The sequence below is a fragment of the Convolutriloba macropyga genome, chromosome 1, assembly GCF_964194025.1.
Source record: "Convolutriloba macropyga chromosome 1, txConMacr16.3, whole genome shotgun sequence".
In the NCBI taxonomy this organism is placed as follows: Eukaryota; Metazoa; Xenacoelomorpha; order Acoela; family Convolutidae; genus Convolutriloba; species Convolutriloba macropyga.
This window is the reverse complement of record NC_134468.1, coordinates 60,824,985-60,843,209: the sequence shown is the minus strand read 5'-3', so window position 1 is coordinate 60,843,209 and position 18,225 is coordinate 60,824,985. Positions and strand designations below refer to the sequence as shown.

General features: G+C 36.3%; 1 protein-coding gene across 1 annotated transcript in view; it reads left to right on the top strand.

Moving 5' to 3' along the window:
* Nucleotides 1-18,225, top strand: part of LOC142341221 (uncharacterized) — a 206,019-nt gene that overhangs the window by 31,885 nt on the left and 155,909 nt on the right. Inside the window, exons 5-6 of the mRNA XM_075392143.1 lie at nucleotides 7,457-7,619; nucleotides 7,972-8,025. Coding sequence (XP_075248258.1) covers nucleotides 7,457-7,619; nucleotides 7,972-8,025 — 217 coding nt within the window. The remainder of the gene's footprint in view (nucleotides 1-7,456; nucleotides 7,620-7,971; nucleotides 8,026-18,225) is intronic.

The window sequence follows — 18,225 nt, the reverse complement described above, 5'->3', positions numbered from 1 at the left end:
GACAACTTGGTGTTCATGAAGTACCGGTATATTTAGGGCGATCAAGTGCACCGCTTTTCAGAATTTTTTTCTCTCGGTTAAGCAGTTTTGCGGTACACAGGCGCCTACTTTACCAAAAGTATTTGTTTTTGATTTTCGATAGATTTACGTTCAAGTAGAGACATCCAAACTTTGAACGGCAAATTTTAAACCAGTTTCAACTGAAGACAAGCGACGTGTTTTATTAATTTTTGGAATCGGTGAGCTACGGTGAAAACCGATGATAATTTCAGCGCTTCTGTTATTTCAATCAGCTTTCTAACTTGCAGGCATCGAATGTGCTCACCAAATGAAAGTCAGCATTAGGAAATTTATTTCAGTCACTTGTATCCTTGTCATTTTCGTGATGCCTGGATTAGAGGTTATTCATGCTTTAACAGATCTCACTGGAGGATCATTGCAGACGTGTTCATGGGTATGGCTTTTATATAAGATGCGCCATAAATATCAATCTTCCTATTTCAAGTGTTTTTATTATTTTCAGTGTGATTTTGAGATTTGTGAAATCGCTGGTGTTTTTTAGCTGCGAGAGCTGAGTGGAGATCTTTGTTGCTTTTTGGAATTTGGCGGTGTTATTTTTCAATGTCTTTTCACATTTCATTTTTCGTTTGTTGTCAATCAGAAGTCAACATGGAGTGGTATTTTGTTTTCACTTGGAAGCAATATTTTGCGAATAGTACTTTTGGTATTTATGATTTTCGGAGCTTTTGTGGACAACAGTTACAACACCTCGTCACATATCTGCTATTTACGTCACTCTTTTTCGTTGAAAAAGCGATACGTTAACCTCAGCGAATACTGACGAAATCCTATCCTATATATTAGACGCGTGAGCTCTAAGTTTGGACAAAATTGTTGCATGTTTAAGGGGCCTCTCGAAGCCATGTTTAAGAGCCGCATTGAGCAGCATGGTTAAGCGAACATATCGAGAGTTCAATGACCTAAAAGACTCAAAATAGATGAGTGAGAACCGAACCTGGGACAAAAGACTGTTAGTCAGGTGCAGTTACCTCGAGGCTAAGAGGGCTTGAAAGTATACTCGCCCAGTGGGAGGATTCACTGTCCTGGGTACTACGTGTTTTTGTAATTGCTCCCGAACTAATTTTGAAGTACTTATTTTAAACGTTTGTTTCTCTGCGAATGTTTAGCCGTACAGATTATTCGCTATTCTAGAACACTCTTAGCTTTCAACTTACTTTTTCACGCTTTACTTTTTGATTTTTGCGTGAACTCAAATGCTCTCAATCTGAAATAAGTTTATTGATACGATAAAAGCGATTGTGAGAAACGGTGGTAAGTAGTCGTTATAGCGCAGTTAGTAAGATCGAGGACAGCAAATCTCAGGGTGGAGGGTTCGAACACGTGTCGGGTACCCTTTCTTTTGTAGACACGAAAATTTCTAGCCAATACCATGCGGCCTGTTCGAGAGCAATTCTTGCGACGCGAGTCGTTTTTCATTCCTGTGTGTTTTTGGGATGAAAATGATTATCCTATTTAATGAAAGCGTAAGCTCTGAAATGGTGCAAAGTTTTCGCAGGTTTAAGGAGTCTATTGATGCGCATGTTTAAAAGCCGCTTTGAGCAGCATTGTTGAAGAAAATATCGAGAGGTCAATGACCTAAAAGGCTCTAAGTAGATGTATGAGAACCGAAGCTGGAACAAATGACTGTTAGTCGGGTACAGTCACCACGAGACTATGAGGGCTTGAAAGTATTCTTGCCCAGAGGCAGTATATACTGACCTGGATGCTACGTGTTTTTTTAATTGTTCCCAAACGAAGTTTGAAGTATTTAATGTACATGTGTTTTTTTGCAAAGTTTTAGCTACAGATTCTACGCTAGATTGATATTTGCCTAATCTCAGATGCTCTGAATCTGAAATATGTTTTCTGATAAAAGCGATTGTGGGAAACGGTGGTTTGTAGTGGTTATGCCGCAATTTGTAAGATGTAGGACTTTTCATCTGAAGATTAAAGTATTTTTCTATAACCATTTTAAGCAGTTCTAGTCGTTTTGTCTAATCTTCCTTTTTTATGGTAAATATCAGTCGCAATTGAGCACAATGGTCAACAGCGCTCCTATCGTAACAGGTTTTAGGGGCCTTTAATCATGCAACCTAGAGTAATAAATAGGTTTTGAGACGCGCTCAGACAATCTTTTTTAAGCTCCTAATTTGCAGGTTTTGCGCTGATTAAACATGCGGTATGGCAAAAACAAGCAAGTCACAAAAGCCATTGTCCAGAATTTTGCTGTAGAAAGAGCAAAAGACAAGTGCAATACGCATAGATAGCCTATGTTGTGAGACCTATGGCTGTTAAACGAGGGGCATGGGTTCGAGCCCGAGTTGGTGCCCTTACTTCGAAACAGAAACCTTTTCTTTCTTTTAAGCCTTCTATTCGTGTAAATGTTTTTCTGATTATGATTTTGCGGGCCTGCTAGTAGGCATTGAATTCGTCATCGGATAATCATTGTTCGCGGCTTTGAGCATTTTATTCTTCCCAAAATTCTGCAACTAGTCTAATTTTTCTTCCTGGATCTTGTTTAGTAATCACTTGAGAGCCGTTTTAGCCCAATCTTCTTTTGAGCCGGGATAAGGGCAGCTGCAAAACTGACAATTGTCCTCTATAATAGCAATTAATATTGCGAGGAACTTGTAAAAATAATTACCAATCAGGCTTTGTTTCATTTCTGTCTAATTGGCACGTTAACTATTGTGGAAATTTGATGCTAACAAAAGGCAAGCGTGATGTTGCTAAAACCGTGATGGCGAGAGTGGAAAGCAGTTAAAACAGTGCATGCTCAGAAACGGGTCGCGGGGAATAACGACGAAGATTTTTTTAGTGTTAGTCAAATTTCTACTAGTATTGCATAGTGTCATGTACACGCTTAAAAATCGTATTTTAAAACATGGGCGTGAAAGCAATGTCATTTTCTTGAGTAACTGTCTGGCCCAAAAAAATATTGGAGGTAGTTGTTTTAAACTGTTTTCAGGCGAAAAATGAGCATTCCGTTGTTAGCTTTGATTTTACTGGGTGCAAAAGTCACGTCTTCTTTGCAAGTTCTCCGGTTATTATTTTGTTGCGATGGTAATCTAATTTGAGTGTACCTCATTATATTCCTGAAGTTTCCAATATAAATTTTATTGTAGAGTTGGATGTGACCTCAGTCTTTGTTCCTATATATTAAATCCAATCCTATATATTAGACGCGTGAGCTCTAAGTTTGGACGAAATTGTTGCATGTTTAAGGGGCCTCTCGAAGCCATGTTTGAGCCGCATTGAGCAGCATGGTTAGGCGAACATATCGAGAGTTCAATGACCTAAAAGACTCAAAGTAGATGAGTGAGAACCGAACCTGGGACAGAAGACTGTTAGTCAGGTGCAGTTACCTCGAGGCTAAGAGGGCTTGAAAGTATACTCGCCCAGAGGCAGTATATACTGACCTGGATGCTACGTGTTTTTTAATTGTTCCCAAACGAAGTTTGAAGTATTTAATGTACATGTGTTTTTTTGCAAAGTTTTAGCTACAGATTCTGCGCTAGATTGATATTTGCTTAATCTCAGATGCTCTGAATCTGAAATATGTTTTCTGATAAAAGCGATTGTGGGAAACGGTGGTTTGTAGTGGTTATGCCGCAATTTGTAAGATGTAGGACTTTTCATCTGAAGATTAAAGTATTTTTCTATAACCATTTTAAGCAGTTCTAGTCGTTTTGTCTAATCTTCCTTTTTTATGGTAAATATCAGTCGCAATTGAGCACAATGGTCAACAGTGCTCCTATCGTAACAGGTTTTAGGGGCCTTTAATCATGCAACCTAGAGTAATAAATAGGTTTTGAGACGCGCTCAGACAATCTTTTTTAAGCTCCTAATTTGCAGGTTTTGCGCTGATTAAACATGCGGTATGGCAAAAACAAGCAAGTCACAAAAGCCATTGTCCAGAATTTTGCTGTAGAAAGAGCAAAAGACAAGTGCAATACGCATAGATAGCCTATGTTGTGAGACCTATGGCTGTTAAACGAGGGGCATGGGTTCGAGCCCGAGTTGGTGCCCTTACTTCGAAACAGAAACCTTTTCTTTCTTTTAAGCCTTCTATTCGTGTAAATGTTTTTCTGATTATGATTTTGCGGGCCTGCTAGTAGGCATTGAATTCGTCATCGGATAATCATTGTTCGCGGCTTTGAGCATTTTATTCTTCCCAAAATTCTGCAACTAGTCTAATTTTTCTTCCTGGATCTTGTTTAGTAATCACTTGAGAGCCGTTTTAGCCCAATCTTCTTTTGAGCCGGGATAAGGGCAGCTGCAAAACTGACAATTGTCCTCTTTAATAGCAATTAATATTGCGAGGAACTTGTAAAAATAATTACCAATCAGGCTTTGTTTCATTTCTGTCTAATTGGCACGTTAACTATTGTGGAAATTTGATGCTAACAAAAGGCAAGCGTGATGTTGCTAAAACCGTGATGGCGAGAGTGGAAAGCAGTTAAAACAGTGCATGCTCAGAAACGGGTCGCGGGGAATAACGACGAAGATTTTTTTAGTGTTATTCAAATTTCTACTAGTATTGCATAGTGTCATGTACACGCTTAAAAATCGTATTTTAAAACATGGGCGTGAAAGCAATGTCATTTTCTTGAGTAACTGTCTGGCCAAAAAAAATGTTGGAGGTAGTTGTTTCAAACTGTTTTTAGGCGAAAAATGAGCATTCCGTTGTTAGCTTTGATTTTACTGGGTGCAAAAGTCACGTCTTCTTTGCAAGTTCTCCGGTTATTATTTTGTTGCGATGGTAATCTAATTTGAGTGTACCCCATTATATTCCTGAAGTTTCCAATATAAATTTTATTGTAGAGTTGGATGTGACCTCAGTCTTTGTTCCTATATATTAAATCCAATCCTATATATTAGACGCGTGAGCTCTAAGTTTGGACGAAATTGTTGCATGTTTAAGGGGCCTCTCGAAGCCATGTTTGAGCCGCATTGAGCAGCATGGTTAGGCGAACATATCGAGAGTTCAATGACCTAAAATACTCAAAGTAGATGAGTGAGAACCGAACCTGGGACAGAAGACTGTTAGTCAGGTGCAGTTACCTCGAGGCTAAGAGGGCTTGAAAGTATACTCGCCCAGAGGTAGGATTCACTGTCCTGGGTACTACGTGTTTTTGTAATTGCTCCCGAACTAATTTTGAAGTACTTATCTTAAACGTGTGTTTCTCTGCGAATGTTTAGCCGTACAGATTATTCGCTATTCTAGAACACTCTTAGCTTTCAACTTACTTTTTCACGCTTTACTTTTTGATTTTTGCGTGAACTCAAATGCTCTCAATCTGAAATAAGTTTATTGATACGATAAAAGCGATTGTGAGAAACGGTGGTAAGTAGTCGTTATAGCGCAGTTAGTAAGATCGAGGACAGCAAATCTCAGGGTGGAGGGTTCGAACACGTGTCGGGTACCCTTTCTTTTGTAGACACGAAAATTTCTAGCCAATACCATGCGGCCTGTTCGAGAGCAATTCTTGCGACGCGAGTCGTTTTTCATTCCTGTGTGTTTTTGGGATGAAAATGGTTATCCTATTTAATGAAAGCGTAAGCTCTGAAATGGTGCAAAGTTTTCGCAGGTTTAAGGAGTCTATTGATGCGCATGTTTAAAAGCCGCTTTGAGCAGCATTGTTAAAGAAAATATCGAGAGGTCAATGACCTAAAAGGCTCTAAGTAGATGTATGAGAACCGAAGCTGGAACAAATGACTGTTAGTCGGGTACAATCACCACGAGACTATGAGGGCTTGAAAGTATTCTTGCCCAGAAGCAGTATTTACTGATCTGGATGCTACGTGTTTTTTTATTGTTCCCGAACGAAGTTTGAAGTATTTAATGTTAATGTGTTTTTTTGCAAAGTTTTAGCTACAGATTCTGCGCTAGATTGATATTTGCCTAATTTCAGATGCTCTGAATCTGAAATATGTTTACTGATAAAAGCGATTGTGGGAAACGGTGGTTTGTAGTGGTTATGCCGCAATTTGTAAGATGTAGGACTTTTCATCTGAAGATTAAAGTATTTTTCTATAACCATTTTAAGCAGTTCTAGTCGTTTTGTCTAATCTTCCTTTTTTATGGTAAGTATCAGTCGCAATTGAGCACAATGGTCAACAGCGATCCTATCGTAACAGGTTTTAGGGGCCTTTAATCGTGCAACCTAGCGTAATAAATAGGTTTTGAGACGCGCTCAGACAATCTTTTTTAAGCTCCTAATTTGCAGGTTTTGCGCTGATTAAACATGCGGTATGGCAAAAACAAGCAAGTCACAAAAGCCATTGTCCAGAATTTTGCTGTAGAAAGAGCAAAAGACAAGTGCAATACACATAGATAGCCTATGTTGTGAGACCTATGGCTGTTAAACGAGGGGCATGGGTTCGAGCCCGAGTTGGTGCCTTTACTTCGAAACAGAAACCTTTACTTCTTTTAAGCCTTCTATTCGGGTAAATGTTTTTCTGATTATGATTTTGCGGGCCTGCTAGTAGGCATTGAATTCGTCATCGGATAATCATTGTTCGCGGCTTTGAGCATTTTATTTTTCCCAAAATTCTGCAACTAGTCTAATTTTTCTTCCTGGATCTTATTTAGTAATCACTTGAGAGCCGTTTTAGCCCAATCTTCTTTTGAGCCGGGATAAGGGCAGCTGCAAAACTGACAATTGTCCTCTATAATAGCAATTAATATTGCGAGGAACTTCTGAAAATAATTACCAATTGCACGTTAACTATTGTGGAAATTTGATGCTAACAAAAGGCAAGCGTGATGTTGCTAAAACCGTGATGGCGAGAGTGGAAAGCAGTTAAAACAGCGCATGCTCAGAAACGGGTCGCGGGGAATAACGACGAAGATTTCTTTAGTGTTATTCAAATTTCTACTAGTATTGCATAGTGTCAAGTACATGCTTAAAAATCTAATTTTAAAACATGGGCGTGAAAGCAGTGTCAGTTTCTTGAGTAACTGTCTGGCCGAAAAAAAATGTTGGAGGTAGTTGTTTTAAACTGTTTTTAGGCGAAAAGTGACCATTCCGTTGTTAGCTTTGATTTTACTGGGTGCAAAAGTGACGTCTTTTTTGCAAGTTCTCCGGCTATTATTTTGTTGCGATGGTAATCTAATTTGAGTGTACCCCATTTTATTCCTGAAGTTTCCAATATAAATTTTATTGTAGAGTTGGATGTGACCTCAGTCATTGTTCCCAGTGGCTTCTCGATCTTCAGATTTAAACATTCCATTTAGCGTCTTATCCGGCAATCTGTCGGCTTCGTTTTCTTTGTTAAAGCTTAGAGTATTTGTTTGCTTCTGTTTTGGACTCTTGATTTATGTACTTAGAAGGTAACTGATCGAAGACTACTCAGTAGAAGACATGAGAAGATATTGTTTATGTTGTTGCAGATACATCAGATGAGGCTTCAAGTGAGAAGAAGGAAGATGCGGACACAGAGGACAGTCCCTCTTACTTCATTTCCCAATTGCAGTTACAGAAGAGCAAAACTATAGAGGAGCTCGTCAAGTTGACAAAGAATCTGTCGCAAGTATTGCGATACTGTACTGTGGAGTTAGTACTGCTAACTTTTTCTGCGCATGCTCGGGCTTTCATCAGTATCTCTTCTGGGTTAACTGTTGAGATAATGTTGTTACTTCACTCATGTCTATTTTTTCTATACTGAGCACTATTCAGTATAAAATAAAATGACTGATTTTTATCGTATGAACAGTAGTGTCTGCACACTAAGACCAAATTCTGCAGAGTTAATTGTATTATTAGGTTACTTTGTAATATAAAAATATAAGAATTCTCCATTTTGTAAGCTTGAATTTAAAAGCTAATATAGGGTTAATTAAATCTAAGAAATTAGGGATTGCTGACATGCGCTTTGATCTCAAGTGTAACGTATTCTTTGTTTTAGCTGGATTCGCACATTCGGACAGAATGGACTGCTAGCCATTATGAATGTTCTCAAGTAAGTTTACCATTGACAACTAATGGTTAAAATGAAAGCGGTTCGTTTCAATTATTTTGTCACGCTAGTTGTTAGGACCTGTACTGCGTTACAACAATTTATGGTCCAGATCATCCCGGATACATGAACCCCAAGAATGTTGGAAGGAAGTTTTTCGAAATCAGCAACTAACGCTGATTTCCTTAAAAACAACTATCGATTATCATCCGTCTGTTCGAATCTTAAGAAACAAGATTAAATAAATCAATGAGAGCCTTGAAAACGTTAACGTAGTATTGAATAAGAGCAGTCACCAAGTTAAATTTATATGATCAATTGCTGTTTTGTTTTTTGCTTTTTTAAATGTTATTAGACAGTGAAGAATTATCGAATGGCCGACGCATCACGTTCAGCTTTCAGATGTTTTGTATCGTTGTGCAGTCTGTTTCTCAGTTTTTTGGTTTTAACGTCAGTGAGAAGTCAAATTAGAGTGGTGACTTTATTCACGCTGAAGAAGTAAAGGGAGCGAAAAAATCGAAGATTTGAGGCGTGATATTTTAAAAACCACTTTTAATGTAGAGTTAGAAATTGGCGTTTGAACAAATTTTCTGTTTTTGAGAAGGATTTTTATGTGCGTCAATTTGACTTTTGTTTCCAGTGTTATTTCTTTTGAGTGCTTTTAATATGAAAGTATTATTTTTTTCTAATTGCAACTTTTTGCATGTGCTTGAATTCATCAGCGGGCAGCTGATGCTTGTTATCACTTTGACACAATTTGTTGTCATAAAAAATTTGTGAACATTTCATCTCGTTTTTAAATAATTTTTCTTGCCTTATCAATTGCTCTTAAACGAAGTTCATCCCAATTATCGTAATCGTGTGCGTCGTTTTAGGCACAATTTTTGCTTGACGGTTTTGACTTTTCGAGTGACTTTTACACCCTTGACTTTTTGCGTTTCGCGTGATCTAAAATTCTCTTTCAATCACAATGTCAAGCAGCTGAACTCAATTGGCGGCAATTTAATACTAAAAGTCAAAGAAAAATGCGCCGAAACTGGTGCCATTTTTCACTTTAAATCTTAATAGTGGTATATGTTAACCTCTAATGTGGTTGTTTGAAGCCCACTATTGAACTTCTTAGTCGCGTTTAGGCTCCCCCCGACTGAAGCAGGCTGTTGTTGATTAGAGCTCCCACTAGTCGTTCGAGTGCAATTCTTCCGACGTTTAGTCGGTTATGTTCCTTATGTAGCATTGATGGCAGCTCTGATTGGTTGCTAAAGTGGCATAAGTTATCATAATTAATAGTTTGAGTTAACAGCTACTGGTCTTCATGACTTTAACTTTTTCTCATAATTTTCTATTTTTTTAATAGCTGCGAAGCTGTAAGCTGAGTGAAGCTATTTTGCGGTGCTCTTGGTTTTTTTGTTTCGTCGTCTGACGCTCTTTTTTCGTTTTACATTTGTTCCCACAGCAAAGCTGAAAAAGTTTTTGAATGACTTCTTCCTCTCACTAACGGCATTTGCGCGCGTGACGTCATTTCTCACTAGCTTTAGCAAAAGTTTTTAGGTTATTTGCGTGATTAGATTTTTATCATACGTGACTTAACTACTCAATAAAATGACTTTTGCACTTTAAAACTTAAGTTTAGTTTGAATTTGTTTAAGGTCAAAGGAACTCGTTTGTGCAGTAAAGGTCCCTAATAAGAGGCGTCTGCGGAATGAATTTAAACAAGCTTTAATAATTTATCGCTGAATGTTTTTTTCCTAGTTTTTTGAGCGGCGTCAATTTTTTTTTCAATTTAGATCTATCTGTTTCTATCTCTATTATATGGCACGCAGGTCTATTCTTTCGCAGCTATTCCGGCAGTTTTTTGAACTATTTGTTGTATTTTTTGTTGTCTTATCATTTAATCTCATTAGAGACAGGTCTCATAGGGTGCTAATGGCTTCTGTTCAAAGCTAAAGCTTTGTATGACTTGAAAATAATTTGGGAAGTTTTATTAAATTTTTGAGAACTTTTTATATTGATCTCTTAGTCACATTAATGAAAGGTCCCTAATGGTTTCTAATGGTCCCTAAAGTTAATAGAAATTGTTGTTTTGGATAGTAGCTTTTGATTTTTTGTTTTAACAACTTGCTTGAGTTCTTTTTGACTTCTCTGGTCTTGTTTCTCTGGCAAAGCAGTCTACGAAATCCAATAAAAATAGCATTTCTTCTTTTTCTACAACAATCATTTTTTATCACTGTTTTTCTGTTCTTTCAATCCCAATCGGTGTTGTAGGAATCAATGATGGCTAATTTCCGTTAATCTATCGGGTATAGTTTTCTGTATAAAAGTAACTAAGAAATTTTTGTTAAGCAATGTGATTTTATTTGTTATTAGCAAAAAACTTCCATTTGATTTGAAAAATATGAGCCAGTCTGATTTTTTTTACCGTATGAAATAAATGATTTTTTGTTATCGGCCTTTCAAAACTGTTCACACAGTAAGCGGTAGCTTTGTCATATATACTTTGAGCAGTTGTTGTTCATATGAAAAATGCTGGAAAACTTCATAACACATTGTATTAAGTGCAGAATTATCAAGTGAAATGCTGAGTTATCGAAATGCAGAAACAGAAAGTCCAGAAATCAATTGAAACAAAGCGCGCAGGAAATTTTAGAGCGACTATAGAGAACATAGCTATCATCTAGTGCAGCTGAACAGAATAAGATCACACGGTGTAAAGGGCTCACTTGACATAAATGTGATTTAAACCAAACAGGAAGGCTCGGTAATGTGCGTTTGCACATTAAGTTTCGACCCAGCTCATCTACATTTTTCACTTAATTGTCTACCAAATGAGGAAGAGATAAAAAAGTTAACATATCAACATATCATTCAACAGACTACTAAAATAAAATAGTCTACTCTAGAGGGTCTGTGAGACCTGTGGCTACCATAATATGACAACCGGGAAAGATGGCTATAAAAATCAAATAGTTACAAATATTAATTACGACCTTGTCCATTTTGTCCACCTTGTCCTTGTCCATTTTTTGAAAACCACTAATAACCAAACCAAAAGGGCATCAGATAAAATTTATACACAGAAGATTAACCGGTATTTTTTAAACAAAATATGGGAATTTTGCTCAATGCGCCTTGGCAACAAGTCGACTAGAAATGAGCAAAAGCGGCTAAAGTTTATTAAAACATTGCTTTTTTTAAAAAAAAAAGCATTAAATTCGAACTGATTACAAACATTACGCATCAAATTAAATCATTGAGAGAGTCTTTTATACCTCAATAGAGAGCGACTGAGGCCTTTCATTATCCAGGATATGTCGTACGACTACAAAAAGAACGACAAACACAGAAAAATTTTGCACGAAAAATTATGCACGAAAACGATGTCCCCCCAATCAATTAAATATTAAGGTGATCACTAAAAACAATAAAAATTTTTGTTTGCATTTTTTGCAGGTGACAACATTTTTAAGTCAAATGACGCCCAATATTGTGATGTGAAAAGAACAAAAACCTACACAAATGTGCAAATTTGCAAAAATCACAAAAATTGGTTTCATGAAAACTGGTTGTTCCAAGAAGAAAGAACATTTGAGGAAAGTCAAACCGTTATGAAGAGCAAATTGTATTTCAAAAGATAAATGGTGTGAATTGTATATAGAGATGCTGAGCTACAATTTAACAGAAATAAAATTGGCAGATCTCAAAAATCTATCTTTTTTTATTAAAAACAAATATTTTAAATTCATAGCCAACAAAAGCTTTCGACTAAAAGAGTAGACACTTTGTCTTGCAACTACTCGGAAAACTAATTGCGACATTGTATTTAATGAGACTAAATCATAAGACTATAAAATAACATTGAATTCAAGCTGAACTAATAAGTTTCAAAAACAACTTTACGAAACCACAGTTTTGAAGCCATCAATTTTAGAAGATATTAACCACGAGAATATAACATCTTCGTTTGCGTCTCCTTTGATCATCATAACATCTTTTTGTAAAAGGACGATCACAAAATGACAACACAAAGAACCACTAAAACTAAAAAGTATCTAAACTCCACAAAACTCTTCTGAAACAAATTGTCTAAGCCGTGAAGACATCATTTAAAAAGTTTAAACAACAGAAAAATTGTTGTTTGATTTAACAAAACATTAAAAAGAGCTCTAAATAATTAGGCTAATTTACGAAAATATTACAACATCGTAAAAAACGAGAAAAAAAACGCAAACCAGAACAAAAAGGGATAAGTTAAAGAATACTGTTACTCTTTTTTTTAGAAATTTAATTCGAAAGTCAAAACAGCCATTAGTTATTTACCGATATCAATTATTTAAGTTCAATCTTTAATCTATAGTTGGCCACTGAGACCTTTATTTACACAATATTTGGCATATGACAACATAAATTAACAGCAAATAAAGGGCAAAAAAACTCTACCAATTTCTGCACGAGAACTGTGTCGCAGCCCTTCAAACCATATGTTATAAAAACAAAAAATATGTTCAGTTTCAAGTTTTGTAAAGCCTTTTCCAGTTAGATTGTTAAATAATGCGACAACTTACAAAAGAAACATAAACAACAGCAAAAATGGGCAATTATGCACAAAAATCAGAAAAATTTGTATAAAAACTCATAGTAACAAAAACAAGAAAACCTTCTGTTAAAACAATCAGCCACAAAATTAGTTTTCATTCTATAAGGATGAAAAGTTGACCTGTATTTACTGAGATTAAGCAAAATCTTAACTAAAATAATATAAAAAAAATTGACAAGTTCAAAAAATCACAGAAATGTCCTTAAAACATACATTCAATGACATAAGAGACATTAGGTAACAACCGAATGAATAGAAAAGGTTCACTTGCACCTCCTGAGGAAGACATTTAGATATCCGAGTGGTCAAACTTGAAAAGGAGACTGCCAAAAGAATAACAATTGAAGGCAAAAGACAAGAATTCAGTTAAATTTTACTAAAATTCTTCCTCAGAGACATAAAAACCCTTTGGTTCTCCGAAAACAAACTGTATCTACATTTGGCCTCAAATTTACGTAAATTGGAGTTGTCATTAATGGAGCCGTGAAAAAAATATTGTCATTAATCAACATTAAAAGAATAAAAAGCAAAATATTTTGAAAAAAGGCAGCATCAAAATAAAAACCAAAAAGTCTTTGATTCTAAGAGTCCATGATATTATCGAACCTCTTACTGTTTTTTGTCGCGCGCCCTGCAAACCGACCAAGTGTTCCAAGTATTTGCGAATTAGACCAATTGCTGAGTGGAATTCTTCAAATATTCAAAAAAAGATGCATTTTGTATAATTATTGAGTTAAATCTGCAAAAAACGGCAAAGTTTTAATTCTAGAAGACTTTCATACGGCACCTAATTGCAACTAGAGCTCTTTTTGAGATTAGGAAGTCTGTGTTAAGGTTTTTCGGTCACTAAGTCCGGCAAACTTTAACAAAGTGGACCAAAAAAGCATATTTTGTGCCATTTTTGATAAAAAAAAGTTTGAATTTTGAAAATTTTTTAAAATTCTTAGCCAGTAAAAAACTTCAATCAAACAATTCAGCAACCCTATCTGTAACGGCAACAACAACACTCTATCGTTAAAAATTTTAACTTCTATAATTTTGAATTATATTAGCGAAAATGTGCCAAATTTTAGCAAAAATTACTGAAAATGTGACCAATAACAGTCGAATGTTCATAAAACTTTAAACCTCGATAACTCCCTGTAAAACACGAAAATCGAAAAAATCTTTTTAGTTCCGTATTCTACGTTGGACGGCTTTTTATTGATACCACTCACAATTCTCTACGATGAATATATCGGTCGGCCAAAATTGACTGAACAGAAAAAACCCGGCTGAGTATATAGTTCCTCCCTCCCCACTAAAGTGGGGGTCGGAACAATTATTTTCATTCTCCGCTACGTTTCGTCGTATTTAGGTTGGTGCAATCTTCAAGAAGTTTTGCCAGATCTGCAGTGGGAGCTTTTTGAATTGGTTTATTGTGCAGCCTAAATCGATAATTTTTCCTCTGCCAAGAAAAATGGAGAATTCTAGTTGAAACCAATTAAATTGGCGATTGTTGAAACTGAGATGAAGTAAAATAGAGCAAAGTATATAGTATAATTACTGTACATTTCCAAACTCGCATGTCTCTGGACGCAGATCTCATGTTTACTTGAAAATTTACTTGAAATAAATGCGAAACCTAGAAAAAAATGAAACAATTGATAATGCTAAAAGTTTTGTTATCTCGCCTTCGTAAACTGTTTTGCCCAAAAAGCACATTCTTTATGGTTGTTGATTGAGTGAATATTGCTTATAGGAGTTGGTAAAGTTCAATACCAAAATGTTCATACCAAAATGTTGATTCAAAATAGGTAAGGAGTGAATTGTCAGAAGGCACGCACATCAGGACCAGTAGTCTATCAAATCAATCATACTGAAGAACAAATCTTAGAGAGAACTTTCCGATCTATTAGTTAACAAAGTCATCAATTAGTTCAGCTGAGAAGTTGTTAATCTCAAGGCGTAAACTGGAAACTAGACCACAATGTGCGATTTAAACCAAATTGTTTTTCTTCGTGACGTCTTATGTAAAATTGATCCTCCTGAAGTCTTGTCAACCCTGCGAGAAAAAAACTATTCTCTCAAAAAGCTTAGAAAAAATGGAGAATTTTTCTGTATTAGAATCATTGGAATTAGGTATTATCATTGAATGCAAAGTGAAATTTGGCAACTGTAGTACTTTTCCATAGACCCTGCAAACCTTAAAACTCCCGAAAATTCATCCAACAGAAATAGCGATTTCTAGAAGTATTGAAACAAAAAACTCTTAACGCTCAAGATTTTGACGTGTATCATCAGAGTTTTGGATAAAAGGAATTAAAAAGTTTATTATAGCTGTGTGAAAACATAGTTTTCCAATACCAAATTAATTTCCATGTGCAAAAACTGCAAAGTCTTCAATATTTTTATGCAGCACAAAACGGTTTGTTGTTTTGTTATCTCCCTTTATTTTTTTATCGTTCAAGTTGAGTCTTTGAGTTAGGTACTCTGAGGGGATTATGTTTATGTTAAAAAATATATTACAAAAAGCGCAATTTAACTTACGTAAAAGGAATTGATGCGGCTCAACGTGGCATTATGAAATTGGAATTTCTTGATACCAAAATTATTGTGATTGGTTGCGAGTGAAGATTTTTGAAAAAGAAAACACATACCGGCAATTATGCAATTAAAACAAACAAAAAGAATTTTTTAAATATATTGAATGAAGATAGGCATCGATTAATGCATCTTATCACATTAAATTCACAATGTGTAAACTCGTTAGTGTTCAGCAATATGTTGTGAAAATTTGATGAAATCTTCCTGAAGTCCAGCAAATGGGCAATAGGAGTGTGTTGTTGGATTGTATTTTTGCGCTAGCTTAAATCGAGAAACTTCTCGCAACATCTTAGAATGGCTAATCTAATCTATAAAAAAATTGTTTAAAATGAAACCCATCATTATAATGAGGACCATACAAAACGAAATAGGGAAAATGTTATACATTTCATTTTGCTCTGGAGATCTTATAACTCTCGACAAAATAGTTGATAAAATGTGAAACTTTGAGGAATTGGAACAAAAACTGTTATTAATGCTAAAGATTATTGTTTTTATCATCTCCCTTTCACGTCTTTTCGGACAATAAGCGGTTACTTTGAGGTGTGTACTTCGAGTTGTTGTTTATATAAAAGCGATTGAAAAAGTTCATTACAACACTTAGAAGTTTTTGGATCCAAAATAATTTGGACCCAAAATAATGAGAATTATCAAAAGGTAAGTGAACATATCACTTCCCAAGCTTATTGAAACAAATCGAAGAGGAATTGATTAAAAAGTTTTCTACTTTTTGGAAAAAAGTTTTCTACTTTTTGGAGTGAATATAGGCATCAGTTAGTACAGTTGAATGCATCAAGTTCACAAGAAGTAATCTTGCCCCTAGAAATAATGCGATTTGCTGTTGAAGCGTACGTAATGTGAAATATTCGATTTCAATACAAAGTAATTTGATGTCGCACAATTTAAAGACACGTGCCGTTTGTAGAATCATTTTGACTTCTTCGACGTAAATTTACTCACTCTCAAAAAACAAAATGATTTTCAGTCTAATTTAAATTCAGTAATCAAGCATTTTAAACAAATAGTTAATCACGACAACATTTTGGTGCAGCGCAACCACGGGAAAAACCAAGAATGGAAACAGAAGTGCAAGTGTCAAAAACTCTTGAACAGTTGAAGCGTTCTAGAGCAGCAAGCATGGGAGTAATAAAGAAGAACGCTCCAAAGATTCAAGAGATGCGGACCAAAGTTCAAGCGGGGACGTTCAGTGATGTCGATCTTGACACAGCCAACATTCTCCTTGAAACATCAGAAAGTCGACGCAATCTCATCAAGGATCTCAATGAAAAAATCATTGATAAAACCGAGGACAGTGACGAGGCGATGGCAAAGGAAATGGAAGACTCCCATGAAATGTTCTTCCGAGTCCATTCTCAAGTGAAGGAGCTACAAAGACTTGTGGCACCCTTCAACCAGCCTGACAGAACTGCCTCGCCAATCAATGAACCCCAGTATTCGAGACAGGCTACAAGCGGAATCAAAATTCCCAAATTTGTTCTTCCTAAGTTTGGGTGGGAAGTACAAAGACAGAACCCCATTTCATGATAGCTTCATAGCAGCCGTGGACACCAATCACGCATTGTCAGACGTTCAGAAGCTAAGCTACTTAAAGGCCTGCCTGCACGGGGAAGCTGCACAAGTCATTATACACCTACCTCTTTCCAGTGGCAACTATGCAGTTGGATTCAAAATGGTTTAAGACAGATACCAAAACAAACGTCTAATTCTTCATTCACATCTCGACACAATCTTCAACATACCCCGCATTCACCAAGAATCAGCGGAACAACTCAAGAAACTCCTCATCACGTTTGATGAAAACTGTCTTGCCCTGAAAGCATTGAACTTCAAGGTGCAACCTGATTACTTGTGGGTTCACGTCTTGGCAGAAAGGCTGGATCCTGCCTCCAGACGTCAATGGGAGCTGAAAAGCAGCGGTTCAACAGATCTGAAGTCAGTCGATGAACTACGCAACTTCGTTAATTGTAGAGTGCAAGCCTTCGAAGCAGCAAACAAGTACAAGGCAACAAACAAGGAAAAGGTAGCAGAAAAGCAAGTCAATTATGCAGAAAGACAGCTTCAGAGCTACAAAACCTCCTTTTCACAATGTATTTGTTGCTCAGCAACTGATCATCAACTATATCAGTGTTCAAAATTTCTAGCAATGGACGTCAATGCAAGAAAAGAACTTGTACGCAGAAACAAACTATGCTTTAACTGCATGAGGAAAGGGCATGGCACAAAAGATTGCAAATCAAAGGGGTCATGCAAGCGATGTGTGAGTCGACATAATTAACTTTTGCATGACGAAGAAAGACAACAGAGTACAGACCCAAAGTCAAACAATGCACCAAGTACTTGTGATCAAAGTTCATGTTTCAACACAGTTCTACTGCCAACAGCCATGATACCCATCAAGCAACCAAACAACGGAATAAAGTACTGTCGTGCAGTGTTTGACAGTGGTGCACAAGTAAGTATGATCACAGAGAGATGTACCCAATTTCTCGGACTTCCCAAACAACATTGCACAATTGACATGAGTGGCATCATTTCTTCGAAGAAGTTGAACACATTCACAGTCAACCTTCTCGTATTACCAGAGAACAAAGCATTCAATGTTAAAGCGGTTGTCATGCTAAAATTGAAGGATCTGCTACCAACAGAGCAGATTAGTGTCATATCATGCATTCAGATCAACACAGTGAAATTTGCTGATCCGAGTTTCAACACTCCAAAACAAGTTGACATCATTTTTGGCTCAGACATTCTTTAAGACATCATCCTCGATGGCAAACGACAAGAATCTAATGGGCTTTATCTGCGAAGCACAGTTTTTAGATGGACAGTTTCAGGACAAACTCCAGAAAAACTGGAAAGAACGCAAACAGTAATTGTAGTTCTTCAAACAAACATTGATCTACGTTCCTCTTGGGAAACAGAGGAAGTTCCAATGTACAAACAACTTTCCCCGGAACAACAGATCTGTGAACAGCATTTTACTCAGCAACAACAAGAGATCGAGA